At 43.5% G+C, this 16,998-nt stretch overlaps 1 protein-coding gene and 1 long non-coding RNA gene across 2 annotated transcripts; one reads left to right on the top strand and one right to left on the bottom strand.

The window, feature by feature from the left end:
• Window positions 1-706: 706 nt before the first annotated feature.
• LOC140536884 (uncharacterized) lies at window positions 707-5,719 on the top strand. Its single transcript, XR_011977633.1, has 3 exons — window positions 707-1,425; window positions 2,715-2,821; window positions 3,171-5,719. It is a non-coding gene; the product is annotated as an uncharacterized lncRNA (long non-coding RNA).
• A 1,088-nt stretch (window positions 5,720-6,807) lies between these two features.
• Window positions 6,808-15,258, bottom strand: pcolcea (procollagen C-endopeptidase enhancer a). Its single transcript, XM_072659160.1, has 9 exons — window positions 15,118-15,258; window positions 11,897-12,005; window positions 11,362-11,620; window positions 10,390-10,514; window positions 10,163-10,299; window positions 9,557-9,894; window positions 8,712-8,786; window positions 8,411-8,581; window positions 6,808-7,710 (listed from the first exon to the last, which is right to left on the bottom strand). Exons 1-9 carry the CDS (start codon window positions 15,204-15,206, stop codon window positions 7,580-7,582), a joined length of 1,434 nt encoding a protein of 477 aa, XP_072515261.1. The 5' UTR covers window positions 15,207-15,258; the 3' UTR covers window positions 6,808-7,579.
• Between the last annotated feature and the right edge of the window lie 1,740 nt (window positions 15,259-16,998).

Below are 16,998 nucleotides of genomic sequence, written 5' to 3'. Positions count from 1 at the left end.
ACTATTTTACCTTCATCATCATCATCATCATCATCATCATCATCATTCCATATAAAACTCATGTAGCTTCACTGGTGGTTTGGATAGTTAATAAATGATGGGTTGTATCGGTAGTCTGTAGTCATGGCAACCAACCTGATTCCGTTTACCACCACTGTAAAGAAACCCTGAACTCCACTGAAATTGCAAAGTAAAGGTATATATAATTTAAAAGGTGACCATCATTTCCACATTAATGAAACATTTCATTCCAAAATACATTTCAATACAATACCAAATACACACCAGAATTAATTCATCCAAATACAGTTAAGAATAACTAGAATAATAAGAATTTTTCTAGGTAAGAATAACTCAAGTTAAGTAGTAGCAAATATACATTAAAAAGTATATATATATATATATATATATATATATATATATATATATATATATTTAACAAAAATATTTTTGACAAGAAATGATAAAAAAATAAAGTAGTACAATAAATTATAAAATACCAAAATATAGATCAATACATCTTGGAGATATATATATATATATATATATATATATATATATATATATATATATATATATATATAATATAATAAAAGATGTATTTATGATAGATATGTTTATGTTGTATATAAAATATATACAAAATCATTTGTTTCCAGTGTAAAAACGCAGTCAGCTGTACATGGGAACCTGTAACGGGATCAGCTTCAGTGTCTGGAGGGAAACTGAGATTTGTAGGATTAGTGATTTTAAAAGGCTCAGCTTGTGGAAATTTCCCCTGCCCTTCCACGCATGCTCAATCCAGCCCTTAAGACGCTCCGATGACTCGTTTGCCAGATTCGATTCTCTAGAGCCGCTTTGGAATTTTGATTCACTAGAGCTACCATTCAGAGAAGTAGTCTGTCAACTAATTGATCATTTACTTAAATACTTTACAGCAAATATTACTTTAAAGTATTACATTTAAATCTGTTTTAATCTTCACCTTCTGAAAGCATCATTACTTTAATTTAGAATCGACTCCTTCGCTAATTCCTTTGAAAACCGAGGCTGTTCCACGCATTTTAAAGTAAGCAGTAATTTACTCTACCGATTCACACGATATGAACACACTGCTTTAAACGTGTCCGCAGAAAGACAGATTAGCAAGATGTGAGCATAATCAACTTGAATCGATTCTCGAATCGAAGTCTTTAATGAAAAAGAGTCGTTTGAACCGAACGATTCATGAATCAAATCGTCGCTCAGCCTCAGCAGCGTTAGTCTCCGGGCTCTACGCGAGCAGCGTGCTGGTGATAGTGATAGTGGTGGTGGTGGTGATGATGATGATGATGATGATGAAGATAAAGAGTTCACAGATTGAAACATAGCACAGCTTTTAACCAATCCTGGCCGGACAGGACACCGGTACCGATTCCTCCACCGGTAGGTTCATTTTCACGTGTTTGTGTTTAGTGTGTGTGTGTGTGTGATGGTGGGATGGATGTGTGTAAAATACTGGATGAAATACTTTTTATTTAGTTAATTAATGTATGCATGTTTGATGTTTGCTGATTTGGGATGAATTAAAGTTGAGTTCATTGAAAATGATTCGGAGTTTATGTAATGAATGGACTGTGCTCTGCAGTGATGCAGTCATGCTGGGACTCTTTAAGCTCTGTGTTTATCCAGACAAAGCCCCTTTACTTCTCTGGCAGCTCCTTCAGTCGTTCTACTTTCATTCGCTCCAGGCAGGGATTAGTGTTTTATGTAACATACTTTTCAGAGAAGTTCAGAGAACCTCAGTGCAGGACTTCCTAATCAAGTTAGTCTGACCTTCATCCCAAGTGGGCATGAATGAAGCAGTCCATTGGGCTGTGATGGGTTGGTGTCCATCCAGTTTGGGTGACTAACCTGAAGAGCCATTCAGGTCATACGTCCATTGGCGTAGAGTATGGCGTCCACTTATTATTGTCCAGTAGGAACGGCTGGAGTGACGTTTGACGCCAGGTCCACTGATGTTGACCATTGACCTGATCTGGTTCCAGTGGCTCATGTCTGTCGAGGGTTGGATCTACATATTAGGCAGGTGATGAAGCTGGACAAATAGACAAGCGTAAGAATCTGAGACACTTGGACAAGAACCGAGCTGTGATGTTCTAGATAGACGACTGGGGCAGAACATCTCCAGAACATCAGCAAGCAGGTCTTGTGGGGTGTTGCCGGTATGCGGTGGTCAGTACCTACCTAAAGTGCTCCAAGGAAGGAAGGAAGGATGGACAACCGGTGATCCGACGGCCAGGCAATGGACACCTAAGGCTCATTGATTGATGCTCATGGAGGCCCCGCAGGTGCCAGAGCAATGGACTGTGAATGGCTTCTGTTAGACATGCCATGCACCCTGTCGGAGGTTCACCGGATGTTCCTCCCAGGAGCACTTTTGGAAGGCGCTGACCACCACTGCATGCTGCACCAGTCTTAGAGGCGAGGTAAAAGCGATAATAGGAGGTTGGAGAACTTCATGGTGGTACACAGTCTAAAAAAAGAGACCCCCTGCACCTAAAGGCAGGTCTTTGTTCTTAATCCCTTTCTTTAAATCAAGCGGCTCTTTCTATTGGCTGAGCCAAACAATGCATGTGATGCAATTAACGTAGCTACATCTCCTGCAGTGCTGTTTGACCAGTACTCCCAAACCTCCATGCAGCCCTGAAGAACGCCAGTCTTCTCCCTTTCAGATCCGGCGCTCCCTCTGCACTCATGGGGAAGAACGTGCTGCAGTGTTTTCCATGGTACAAGCGCTGCAAAGACCGGGGCAAGGGCAGGCTATGCCCACCACAGCCTGGTAAGGGTGGCTTCCTTCACTACAAAGATGCCAACTGTAAGGGTGCGTCCCAGTTGTGTACTAATTACTAACACTAACTAGTGTACATTAGCATCTTGAAGCCTGAAGGGTGCCCATGTTCGGAGATAGCCGTGTTAGAAACCACAAAATCAAGTTGAGGAACCTTTGGAGGTTCTTCAGTTTGAAACTGTGGAGGAACCCTCTTAAGATGCTTTGATGAACCTTCAAGGAACCTTTTCCTTAGCTTGAAGGTTCCTCAAAGCACCTTAAGTTTCAAATGGAAGAACCTCCAATAGTTCCTCAAGGAACCCTTAAACCACTCACTTTTCTTTTTTTCTCGTTCTCTCAGTTCCCTCCAGCGAGGTTCAGCCCGTCCTCCGTCCCTCCATCCCTTGGACATTAGACGGCGAGGGAGGCGGGACACGACCTGTTTACTTTTCACACAAGGCCAGAGTCACCTATCGGCACCAGATGGACGGAAATATTATTGACGCCACCTGCTGACCGCCGGGCTCATCTCCCAGAATGGCTCTTACACTACATGTCCAAAAGTTTGTGGACGCCCCTTCTAACGTGTGCATTCAGCTTTTCTTTAAGTCACATCCATTGCTGACAGAGATGTGCAAATGCACACGCACAGCTTGTCTAGTCCTTGTAGAGAAGAAGTACTGCCAATAGAATAGGACTCTCTGGAGCAGATCAATAACATGAACCTATTGTCATCATGCTGCCTAATGCCAGGCGTGGGCTAGTAGAGGGGTATAAAGCCCCCCAGCATTGAGAAGCAGTGGAGCAGTGGAAGAACTGTGTTCTTTGGAATGATGATCATGGTGATCATCCAACATTCTGGACTAACGTTCATGTCGCTGAATGTAATCAAATCCTCACAGCAATGCTCAGAAATAATGAATACTTTTGATTTTGGTAGAAAAACAATGATTGAGTAGGTGTCCCAATACTTTTGTCCATGTAGTGTATATTCGTTTCGAGGATGGTGGAATTTAGGGTGGGGGGGGCAGCACTGTGGATTCCTTCGGATCTTCAGGGCCAGCTGGAACCTCTCTGCCAGACCTGGACGCACCTTTTGGAGGATCATGTGATCAGAGGCCAGGCCGACTTTCAGACTGGTTCAAGTGTTTACATATATGACCTGCAGTGCATCGTATATTTTCATATTTTAATCTGCAGCTTGTGGAGGGCCTCACTCTCTGCACCCTGCTGTGATCAACCCTCTGATTATACCTGATTACCTGTTGTTGTTGTCAAAGTGTGTGAACCCAGTTAGGGTGATACTGTGATTGCCTTTTGGTTCCTCAGTGCAGTTCGGACATTGTCCCAAACCAGCTTCCTTTGAGGGAGGTGCAGGAGTTACTATAGCAACATACATCAGTAATGCTCAGTTAGCCCTGAATTTGATATGATTTTATTGTAGAAAAACCTTAAATCAGGTAAGCTAAGAGGTTTGTAATTTTTATAGGTTAAAATCAAATGCCTGAACATCAATCAGAGACACCCGACACATCCATCATTATTATGTAATACTGATATTGTACTGATATATTGTTCTGACAGGGTTCTAGATAGTATAAAAAAGGGGTTTTATATAGCATTGAAAAATATTTTATACTGAAAACGATTCTCTATAGCACTGAATTTTATATAGTACTGAAGGAGGTTCAGTGTGGTACTAAAATAATTCTATGTAGTGCTGGAAAAGAGTCCTATATAGTACTAAATATGATTCTATTTGGTACTGAAAAGGGGTTCTATATGGTACTGAAAAGATTCGATATAATACTGCAATTATTCTATATCGTACTGAAAAGGATTCTCTATAGTACTGAATAAGGGGTTCGGTGTAGTACAAAAACAATTCTATGAAGTACTGAAAAAGGGTCCTATGTAGTACTATATAGAATTGTATTTAGGACTACATAGGACCCTTCTATTCTGTATAGTACTGAAATGATTCTATATAGTACTGAAATGATTCTATGTAATACTGAAAATAATTCTATGTAGTATTGAAAAGGGGTCCTATGTAGTACTAAATACGATTCTGTTTGGTACTGGAAAATGGTTCTGTATAGTACTGACATTATTCAATACAGTACTAAAATTATTCTATATAGTGTTAAAATGATTCTATATAGTACTGAAATGATTCTATATAGTACTGAAAAGGATTTTATTTAGTACTTAAATGGGTCCCATGTAGTACTAAATATGATTCTATTTGGTACTAAAATTATTCTATATAATACTTAAATGATTCTATATAGTACTGACAAGGATTCTATATAGTATTGAAAATGGTTCTATGCAGTACTGAAAAGAGTTCTCTAAAGTACTGAAAACAAATTCTTTATGGTCCTGAAAGAGTGTCTGATTCTATATAGTACTGAAAAATCTTCTATTTGGTACTGGAAAGGGGTTATGTGTAGTACTGAAAAGATTTCTAAGTAGTACTGAAAACCATTCAAGTACTGAAAACAGTTCTATGTAGTACTGAAATAAGGTTTAACACAGTACAAAAAACAGTGCTGTATGGTACTGAATGAGGGTTCAGGTTAGTACTGAAAATGATCATATACAGGACTGATAAAGCAGTGTTTGACTCAGTGACAGATAGAACCTGTTGCAGTGCTATATAAAATCATTGTAAAATGTTCTATATAGAACCCTCAACACATGTTTTTTCTCTAGTGTAAAGAACCCTTTAACCAAGCAAAGAACCCTGGGCTCAGGACAGTATCGCTGTAGATGTCGAAGTGATAACTGGAAGGCCTGCATAGACAAGCGACGGTAAAAATGCCTAATGCTGAAGGTACTGAACTGAGCGGATTAGTGGAAGGTGTCTGGCTGGGATTGATCGCTGTACTGGTGGAGGTGTAGAAGTCCTGATGGTTTACTGATTCTTAATAAACCGTTTCTCCTTTTTTGTTTTTCTGTCTGCTTTCAGCTTTCTGCTCTCTGCTGTGGGTCTGCGTCCCTACAGGCAGTAGCACTAGTGAGCACTACCTGGCAGACTGGCTGTTAGTGGTGGTGACTATGAAGTCTAATTAGATCTGATTACACACTACACACACGTCCAAATATTTGTGGACACCCCCTTCTAATGAATGCATTCAGCTACTTTACAAGTTGCACCCACTGCGGACACAGATGTGCAAATGCACACACACACACACACACACACACACAAAGCCTAGTACTGCCAATAGAATAGGACTCTCTGGAGCAGATCAACATCATGATCCTATTGGCTCCATGCTGCCTAATGCCAGGCGTGGGCTAGAGGGGTATAAAGCCCCCCAGCATTGAGCTGTGGAGCAGTGGAAGAACTGTGTTCTCTGGAATGATGGTGGAGGAGCTCCATCCAGTACTTTTAGATGGGATGAGTTGGAGTGATCATTATCCAACATCCCGACCTCACGGACGCTCTGAATGAAGTCAAACCCTCACCGCAATGCTTCTCCAGAATCTAGCAGAATGCCTTCAAAGTCTCTCACAGTAGAGACTGGAGTTCGGAAGGAAATATAAATGAGCAGGTGTCCCAATACTTTTGTCCTTATAGTCCGTAGTATCTTCATTATATCTTATATCTCCATTTTTGGTCATTGTCCACTTTTCTCCATTATGTGAATCTGAAAGTGTTTTTGCATCATATTAAATGGACCAATAGAAATTCTCCAAAATGAACGTCAGGCTCAATGAAGACGGTCTGAGACACTGAGGCTCTGTCTGGGAGAAGGGGCGGGTCTACCAAATGAGGAGGTGAGTCTGGCTCCGCCTCTGGTCTCTACTGAGCATCTGGCTCTGGTTGCAGATCGATCAACATGGCAGACAGTTCTGGCTTCGTTTCTGTAGAACAGACGGGAACGGAACCACGGCCTCCATGTTGTGAATGAAATCTGGCCACACGGTGGCGATGATACACAATCTGTATTATTCATAATTGAATCCAACGACCCCAAAGCATGATGTGATATATAAAACCTTTAATAGATGACATCATCATAAATTACAAATATGACATCTTTCAGTTTTTGGTTTATTAATTGAATAAAGTGAAATATAGACCCTTTATATGCTGCCATGGTGATCGCTTCCTCTTCAGTACGCTCTTAAAAAATAACCCAATGGATGGTTCTAGGCAATAAGACAGGCAGAGTGACAGACAGACAGATGGAAAGACAGACAGATAATAGGACCAATGGAAAGACTGGCAGGCAGGAAGAGAACCAGGTTTGGAAATAACCTTTTTTAAAGTTTAAAGAACCTGTAAATGTTTTAGAGAACCATGCCACCACACAAAGGTTCTTTAAATACGTGTCTTTTTTCCAACACATGATTCTTTAGGCAACCAAACGTGGTTCTTCCATGTTACCACTCTAAGGAACCTTTCATGAACCGACCTATCTATTTTTCTGAACATGTATGTGCAGCTGCTTTGGGTTTGAATCAACTCGCAGTCAAGCCTTTGTGGTGCAACCTAGAACCATTTTTTAATTGTTCTGTATAGAACTATCTACAGAAGGTTTCCACCAAAGTGAAGAGCCATTTAAGCATCCAAATGATTCTTTGAGTCATCTTGGTTCTCTATAGAGTCATTAACCTACTAATGAACCCTTGAAGAACTGCTGTGAAACTCATGGCTGTTCCTCATCGCTGTGTTCGGGCTCTGTGTGGCCTGGGGCCAGCTGTGGTCAGGGAGGCGTGTTGTGTTTGTGGTCTGAGATGGTGCCGAGGGAAGAATCAGCACGGCTGGTTGTTGAGGTTGTTGAGGATTTTGTGGTGTGGAGCTTTGTAGAGCGCCGTGAAGCTGCCTGGAGCCAAGGTGCCGCGTCCATCTTCATCCACCCGACCCATCAGGATAAAGTTCTGACCTGTAAAAGCGAGAGCGATCCGATTAGGGTCAAAAACGTGTCTCGAGAGTACATCTGAAGAGTAAAATGGCTTGAAACACTATATGGACAAAAGTATCGGGACACTCGCTCATTTATTTACTGTTTCTTCTAAAAACAAGGGGATTAAAAAGAGTTTTTCCTGTTTTCCTTGGAGTAACTGTCTCCACGGTCCAGAGAAGAAGACTTTCTACTATACTTTACTAGGAACATTGCTGTGAGGATTTGATTAAAATCAGCAACAAGAGCATTAGTGAGGTCAGGAGGTTGGATGATAATGATCACCACCCCACCTCATCATCCCCAACTCCCCAACTTATCCCATCCAAATGTACTGGATGGAGCTCCACCACCATCATTCCAGAGAACACAGTTCCTCCACTGCTCCACAGCTCAATGCTGCTGGGGGGCTTTATACCCCTCTACCAAGCCCACTCCTGGCATTAGACAGCATGGTGCCCATAGGTTCATGCTTTTTTACTTGCTTTAGAGAGGCCTACTAGACGAGCTATGTGTGTGTGTGTGTGTGTGTGCATTTGCACATCTGTGTCAGCAGCAAGGGGTGCAACTTTAGGTAGCTGACTAGGGTGCATTCATTCATTAAAAGGGGTGTCCACAAACTTTTGGTTTCTAATAAACTGTGTTTGTTTGTGCTGTGTTCTGCATGCGTGTGTGTGTGTACCTCTACGCAGCTGTGGACAGGTCTTGCAGGGCAGCACCAGTTTAACGGACATGGTCTCTCCAACCTGAGTGATGGTCAGGCTGCCGGCCTTATACGCTTTGATGATGGACACTGTGGCATGCAGACTGCCCTGAGGGCCGGGGGAAAGCGCCGTCACCGTGCCTGTGATTACTGCACACACACAACAAACAGCAGACAGAGTCTGGGTTCACTCCAGTGACAAAAGAACAGACATTTACATTCAATCATTCAGGAACAGGAATGTATTCTGCAAGTCAGCGCTTCAGCGGGCTCAACTCACCGAAGTCGCTGGCGCAGAAGCTGGCCTTTATGGTCCCGTCCCTCTTGCATGTCTTGGTGCACAGCGGGTTTGTCGCTGAAAGACACGTTAAAGGTTTAGAGCTCTAAGAAGCTGAGAAACTCTCCCTGACCCCTCTGTTATAACTCAGGAACAGCTCAGCCTTCATACATACAATTACTGATTAGGAATCCTTCAGCTGTAAAAAAAGGTCACGGAGCATAAGGGGTTAAAGTAGAAGTACATTAAGTGCACTTGTGTGTAGACACTGTTAGGCCTGGTCCCATTACTCTTAATGGGACTACTACACTTGCACCCTCACACCCCTTGTTGGCGCTCGCCTGCCAGGTGTGCAAGGCTTTGGGGTGTCCCATTGCTCCAGAGCGCCCCCTATGAGCACTGGATGCACGGTACTCTGAAGTTAGGAGAAACATCCTTCCAATGATCCTCTGTCCTCGACCACTTCTCTATTTTAGAACTGTTGTCACGACAACTGCGGTATCGGATACAGGTGAAGGGACGCCAGACGATGTGTCCTAATTCTGCCCCCTAACTCGAAGATGCACTTTCAGGAGGGGCTTAGGATTTAGGGTTTAGGGCAAGAATTAGGACAGGGCCTATGTTTCACAGTGTATCATTCACTCCGCCCACTCCGTTTTTGCATACTGTATATGCATGGATTTACATATATCTGCCTATTCAGCCTGCAGCAGTTTAGCTCCGCCTACTTGTGCTGAAGTTATAAGGAGTGTTTGAGCCGGGACAGTGAGAAAACAGCCTGTATAAATCAAAGCAATTCAAAAAAGGGAGAAAACACACAAACGACTACAGAACCGCCCCTCTCTCACCTGGACGGGCCGGCTTGGGCCGCCCTGTTTCTGGTTTGCGGACTGGCGGCCTGACGGGTCGGACAGGTTTGACTGGGACGCGTCTGGGCGGAGCTTTAGTGGTGGTAGTGGTAGTTGGGGGCTCTGTTGTTGTGGTCGTGATGATGGGTTTCTGGGGCTTGGCTGGGCGGGAGTTTGTGGCTACAGAATGGACCCGGACTCCTGGCTGGCTGGAGCCTGCAGAGGGGGGTCGAGAACCACGGGGTATGCTGGAGTAAGAGGCCATGAAACCGTCAGAGGTCACGCTAAGGTCAGACACAAACTGGACCAGGAGGATGTTACTGTTGGTTACGATGGTCCTGCAGACAAAAAGAAGGAGGTTTAGAAGTTCAACTATTACCAGTCAAAACCCACAAGACCTGCCAGATGTTCTGGAGATGTTCTGACCCAGTCATTTATCTAGAACATTACAGTTTGGTTCTTGTCAAAGTGTCGCTGCCTAATATGTAGATCCACCCCTCGACAGCAGACACTGTAGATGAAGATGATCTGTGGTACTAATGTTATGGCTGATTGTGGTATTCATAATTTCGGGGCCTGAGTATGAAGGCCTCTCCCTGTACTCACTCAGGGGCGACATCTCCGCAGTATTTGCCGATGAGTCGTGAGTCGTCCTTTTCTCCTCCGTTAAAGAACACCACGTAGTCGAAGCGGCAGTAGGTGTCCGTCTCCACATCGAACTTATCAAACTTCACCTCAATCACCTGAAACACGAACGTTCAGAATCACAACCTGCAGCTCACCGCCGGCTCAGAGAACAGCTCATATCTCTCAAACTGTTTAGCTCTTCTGACCATGCTTGGATCCACAGTGATGAGCCATGAGCAGCTGATGCCCGGTGGGTAGTTTTTTTCTGGCCAGTTCGGGGTTTTGATGGTACCTTGAGGTTTTGTCAATTTTCCTCCACAGAACTGATGCTCTGAAAGCAAATGAGGCAAACTCACACTGAAATTCCAGATTCATAATGGAAATAATTCATAACGATGCACTTCAAAGTCATTTTACATTTCATACTGCAAACTTCAAAGTGAATTTCACATTTTAACCTTCAAAGTGAATTTCACATTTTAACCTTCAAAGTGAATTTCACACTGCAAACTTCAAAGTGAGTTTTACACTACAAACTTCAAAGTGAATTTCACATTTTAACCTTCAAAGTGAATTTCACATTTTAACCTTCAAAGTGAATTTCACATTTTAACCTTCAAAGTGAATTTCACACTGCAAACTTCAAAGTGAATTTCACACTGCAAACTTTAAAGCAATTCCACATCTTATTGCAAACTTCAAAGTGAATTTCACATTACAAATTTCAAAGTGAATTTCACACTGCAGACTTCAGTGTTTTTCACATTTTAACCTTCAAAGTGAATTTTAAATTTTAACCTTCAAAGTGAATTTCACACTGCAAACTTCAAAGTGAATTTCACACTGCAAACTTCAGTGTTTTTCACATTTTAACTTCAAAATGAATTTAACATCTTATTGCAAACTTCAAAGTGATTTTCACATTACAAATTTCAAAGTGAATTCCACACTGCAAACTTTAAAGTGAATTTTCCACTGCTAACCTTCAAAGAGAATTTTACATTTTAACCTTCAAAGTGAATTTCACGTCATAATACAAACTTCAAAGTAAATCAGTTTAAAGTTTACACTATGAAATATCCTGTTGCACTTCAAATAGCTACATTATTTCATGTTGCTTGTTTTATATTTTAAACTGCGCACTGCTTTGCTAAATGCAGAAATCTAAGAAGCCCTACCGTCCACATGTGGTTTCCCTCCGTTAAAGTAGGCCAGGAAGCCCCTGCCCCCGGTGCCAGAGTCCGACACCATCTCCAGCATCATGGTGTTGGAGGTGGAGATCAGAGCACCTGGCCGAAACGTCCCACAGAATCGACCCAACTTCTGCACCATGTTAGAGTGACCGTTATACACATCCACATAGTCATACCGACACATTGGGTCAGCCTCTAGGTCAAAGACCCTGAAGGAGAGCATGACCACGTTGCCTTCTGGGACCTGAGAGAGAGAGAGAGGCTAAAGTCAGGGTTTGAGCTAGAGCTTGGGCTAAATGTCATGAACTCTAAATGTGCGCAACACAGTTTTGTCATTGAAGCGTTTAGTGATGGGCGGAGCTACTGTCATACTGCGACCAGCCAGCAGAGGCGCTAGACCTGTGGTTGCTTCACCATGTTAGCACCATGCTAACTGCTCAGGTGTAAGCTAAAACTCTGTCAAACCCGCACTGGTCTTATTAAGAAATGTTTCTGGACAGTGTGGGGTGTGTCCACTCACAGTAATGTACCAGGTGCATTTGCTGTCCGGTTTGTAGTAAGAAGGGAAGCCCTCACTGCCCACGAAGCCTGAGTCGCCATCCAGATGACCGCCACAGTTAAACACCGGCCTGAGGACAAAACACGCTCAGTGAGAGGGAAGACAGCACGCATACTCAGACACCCAGACCTATAATTATCCTCAGGAACCCAGTGGATCAGCTTCTGCCTTTTCTTCACCTTTTCTAACAAAAGCTTATACAAGCAAAAGTATTGGGACGCCTGCTCATTCACTGTTCCTTCTGAAATCAAGGGTTACAAAGAGTCAATCCTGCTAAATTTTGACAGGCTTTCTACTAGATTTTGGAGGAGCATTGCTGTAAGGATTTGATTGCATTCACTGACAAGAGCGTTAGTGAGACCACCATCACTCAATGCTGCTAAGAACAGCTCAATGCTGCTGGGGGGCTTTATACCCCTCCACTAGCCTATGCCTGACATTAAGCAGCATGGTGCCAATAGATTCAACATGTTGAGTCCTATTCTATTGGCAGTATTTCTTCTCTACAGGGACTAGACAAGCTGTGTGTGCATTTGCACATCTGTGCCAGCAAAGGGTGCAGCTTAAAGTAGCTGAGTGTATTCATTAGAAGGGGTGTCCACAAACTTTTGGACTTTTAGTGTAAGTAAATGTAAGGTCAGTGGGGAGGGCTTAGCAAGGCTAAGTGGGGGGGATTTGGTCCCCATGAGGAGATAAATACAGAGAGGAAGACTCTGGAACACACGCTGTGTGTGACTCATGTGCTGGATGGATCAGCTGTAGACGTTTACAGTAACAGCTAACGCTTCTCTCGGTTGGGGAGAGGGTACACTGAGGACAGGCCGGAGACTCTGTCTCTGTCTCTCTCTCTCTCTCTCTCTGAGTCTCGAATGAGGCTCTCTCTCTCTTTGCTGCCTGACCCCTCAAACCCGTGACAGTGGTCTTTTGTTCTCAGAGCTGATCCGGTGGGTTTTTAAGCCCAGACCTCAGAGGGCCCTTTCAGATCGGGCTGGACTTCCCTCATGTCTGTCTTTGGCTTCATGGAGAAGTTTATTCTTCTTGGATGTTCTCTGTCCACCCACAGAACTGCTGCAGAGTTTAAACCCAGTGACATCCGAAAAACCCCACCCACACAAAACTCCACTCTCTTATTTCACAAGCCTGGTCACCGCCAGCACCATTACAGAGCGTAATACAGTCGCTGGCTGATATAGGACAGACCTGCAGATCAACATCATGACCCTACTGGCTCCATGCGGCCTAATGCCAGGCGTGGGCTAGAGGGGTATAAAGCCCCCCAGCAGCATCAAGCTGTGGAGCAGTGGAAGAACTGTGTTCTCTAGAATGATGGTGGAAGAGATCCATCCAGAACTTTTGGACGGGATGAGTTGGGAGATGGGGATGGGGTGGGGGTCGTGACCTCACTAACACACTTGTCCAGTGGACTAAGGCGCTGCCACTATAATCCGAGGATCTCTGGATCGAATCCCGGGTCATGCTGCTTGCTTGCCATCAGCAGCTGGAGTCTGAAGGAGCACAACTGGCCTCGCTCTCTCTCTCTCAGGGGTGGGTTGATGGCACTTCCTCCTCCCCACTTCACTCCTAGTGTGCTGTTGGTCACCACAGCCGTCTGTCAGCTGTTGTATCGGAGCTGGGGAGCCGTGCTTTCCTCTGAGAGAGCTGGCTACCTAGCGCTGCTGCATCAGCGGCATCTGGAAAAGAGGCGCTGGCTGATAGTCTTCACTTTCCTAGTGTTGGAGTGAATGCTTGGGTGATAGGGGACGATCACTAGAACTTCAAATTAGAAATAAACTATTCAATTCTGATTGTTTTTATATCCCTGTTTTTAGAGGAAACGATTAATGAAGTAAAGTAAATAAATATAATTTACTAATGAGCATTTCTCAGTGGGTGTAGGAGCGCTGCAGTGCTCCTTTAAGGTCTCGTACTGTACAGTAGGTGAACTCCAACTCTCTAAGCACACTCAAAGAACTTTTCCACAGCTTTTGCCCAACAGTTCGTCTGCCAGAGTGATTACTCCATTTGAGTTCAGGATCCATGAAAAAAACGAGGGTGAAAAGCCTCAGTGAAGAGAAGGAGACTTGTTGGGTCATGCATTCGCCACAAATTCAGCCAAATTCCCCCAAACACACAAAGCACCAGCTTCAACCACATTAACAGCCTCTTCAACCCAGGCCAAGCCTGAATGATGCAAGCACACGCACTGTAAAAATAAGAAGCACACGTCTATTTACTGTAGACAAAAACACACAGGGGAACAGACGGTGAACACTAGGGCACTGTGAACCAACATACTTATATACACAAAAATGTTCAATACATTAATATATAAGTATATAAAACAACATTCATTTTGTATACAGTCTCACTTCAACATCTCATATATATTAGAAGTGGCTAAAACAAGTAATTATAACGAATATGAGACCATATGAGATCAGAATTTTTGCTTTCATTTGCTGTTGTTTACATCTGGAGGTGTCAGCACTGCGTAGAACATATAGGGATGACCTACAGACCGACGAGGAACGTGAAGGAAAGGCCAGAGTGTAGAGATGATGATCTGCTCACCATCCAGAACATGTGGACTTATAGGTTAAACATGGTGGAGGTAGTGAACTGGGTTGGGTTTGTGTGTCTGCTTCAGGTACAGGCTCACTAATTTCTACTGATGATGTAACTCATCGATCATGGAAGTGGTGATAGTAGCAGAATGAATCTATAGGTAGTAATAATAATAATAATAATAATAATAATAATAGCATATCCCCTGTATACAGTATGTCAGTACCTAATACAGAGTAATTTAATAATATAACCCGTATGTATGTATTATATATACAGTATATGCATGTAAATCTCTCTCTCTCTCTCTCTCTCTCTGTACATATATATATATATATATATATATATATATATATATATATATATATATACATATATATATATCATAAAATTCTTTCTTTCTAAAGTTAATCCTAATCTCAGAAGCTGGAAGGAAAGTCAGGTCTTTCAGTAGGAAAGAAAATGGAGCTTCAGCAGGTCTGGAGCCTTTAGTTGCTCCTCTAGGTTAGATCTGGTTTTCTCTGGTTTTGCTAGAAAGTTCTTAACTCACACACACACACACACACACACACACACACACACACACACACATATGCATGCACACTCCTACCCCACACCTGGTATAGTTGGTCGTCTGGCCGCTCGTCCAGTTGAAAGCCAGCAGTAGAAGAAGCTCCAAACAGAACATCCAGCTAAACGTCTCCATTTTTCCCAACTCAGCAGCCGGACGGACGGGAACAGAGGGAATGAGTGGCTCTGGGGGAGGAGGGACAGGGGGAGTGATGCTGGAGGTGGAAGAAAAGGAGGGAGTGTGTGTCTGTGTCTATCTGTGTGTGTGTGTGTCAACAGGGGGGACCTAAGCAAGGGGGGAAGCTTTTTTTTTTTAATCAGAGCCAGATGCTGTGTTGGTATAGGGTTTATTGACGCTGGCCCAAAAAAGTTGCTCCACTTTTGGGAGAGAGAGGAAGAGAGAGAGAGAGAGAGAGAGAGAAAGAGAGAGAGAGAGAGAGAGAGAGAAGAAAAACAAGAGTAAAATAAACCACAAAGGCCAAGCGAATGGTGTATATGTGTGTGTGTGTGTGTGTGTGTGTGTGTGTGTGTGTGTGTGTGTGTGTGTGTGTGTGGCCTGTTTGACTAGCTCAGGATTTTGATCAGGATGTTTAGCTCTGCTCTGGCTGTTGTGGAAGGATCATCTCCCACCATTAAAGCGATAGTTTAGCAGGAAATCAATCTACACTGGTTTGACAAAAGTATTGGGACACCTGCTCAATTTATTGTTTCTTTTGAAATCAAGGGTTTTAAAAGAGCTGATCCTGCTTTTGTTGGAGTAACTGTCTCTACTGTCCAGAGAATAAGACTTTCTACTAGATTTTAGAGGAGCATTGCTGTGAGGATTTGATTGCATTCAGCAACAAGATCCTTGTCAGTGAGGCCAAAAGTATTGGATGGAGCTCCACCACCATCATTCCAGAGAACACAGTTCTTCCACTGCTCCACAGCTCCTCAATGCTGGGGGGCTTTATACCCCTCTACCCCACACCTGGCATTAGGCAGCAGCATGGTGCTTCAGGGAGTCCTATTCTATTGGCAGTACTTCTCTACATGGCCTAGAGAAGCTGTGTCTATGTGAGCATTTGCACATCTATGTGAGCAGTGACTGCAGCTTGAATTAGCTGAATACATTCATTAGAAGGTGTGTCAACAAATATTTGGACATATAGTGTAACACATATAGCCCCCATGCCCAAATCTTTGCACACTTGCCTCAAACTGATTTTAGATGGTCGGCTCCAGCTGTGGGATGTCGGGTCAGGAAGCGCCCCAGGCCTTTATGCTTCACAGGACACGGTTAACAGCCCAGCCTCAGCTGACAGCCTTACTGTCCACCGCTCCAGCATTTCAGTTCCAGCCATACTGAGCAGTGCGCTGTGAGCCAGGCTGCTAAACATTCGCTGATGTGTGGAAACATGATGGCAAATACAGGGATATTTGGAGTAAAATGCCCGGTTCTAGATAAGCTCCCCCAGTCAGAGCTGTGGTTCTACAGTGGAGGTGAATGGAAGCAGACGTCTGAAGCTCTAATAAAAGCTCCTCACAGAAAGTTCTTCACCTAATGGTGATGAAGACGCTGCCTGATGCCTGAGACACGGTTCTACCAGAGTTCTGAGAAGAGTTCGGCTCTAGAACCTGCTTTTAGAACCAGATCATTAAAATGGTGGAGGGATACATGCTGCAGGGTGTAGTGCAGCTACAGAAAGTAGTCCCTAAAGAGAACTGGATTAGTTCAGATTCTCTGTTCTTCACTATTTTACCTTCACCATCATCATCATCATCATCATCATCATCCCATATAAGACTCGTGTTGTAGCTTCACTGCTGGGTTTGGATAGTAGATAAATTAGTGTTGTAGTCATGGCGACCAACACCTGCTTCCATTCACCTTCACTGTAGAAGAAGGTGTGGTCTAGAGGGGTATAAAGCCCCCCATCATTGAGCTG

Source organism: Salminus brasiliensis, chromosome 16, assembly GCF_030463535.1.
Source record: "Salminus brasiliensis chromosome 16, fSalBra1.hap2, whole genome shotgun sequence".
NCBI lineage: Eukaryota > Metazoa > Chordata > Actinopteri > Characiformes > Bryconidae > Salminus > Salminus brasiliensis.
Note: the sequence above shows the minus strand (reverse complement) of the source record. Positions and strands in the feature narration are given on the sequence as shown.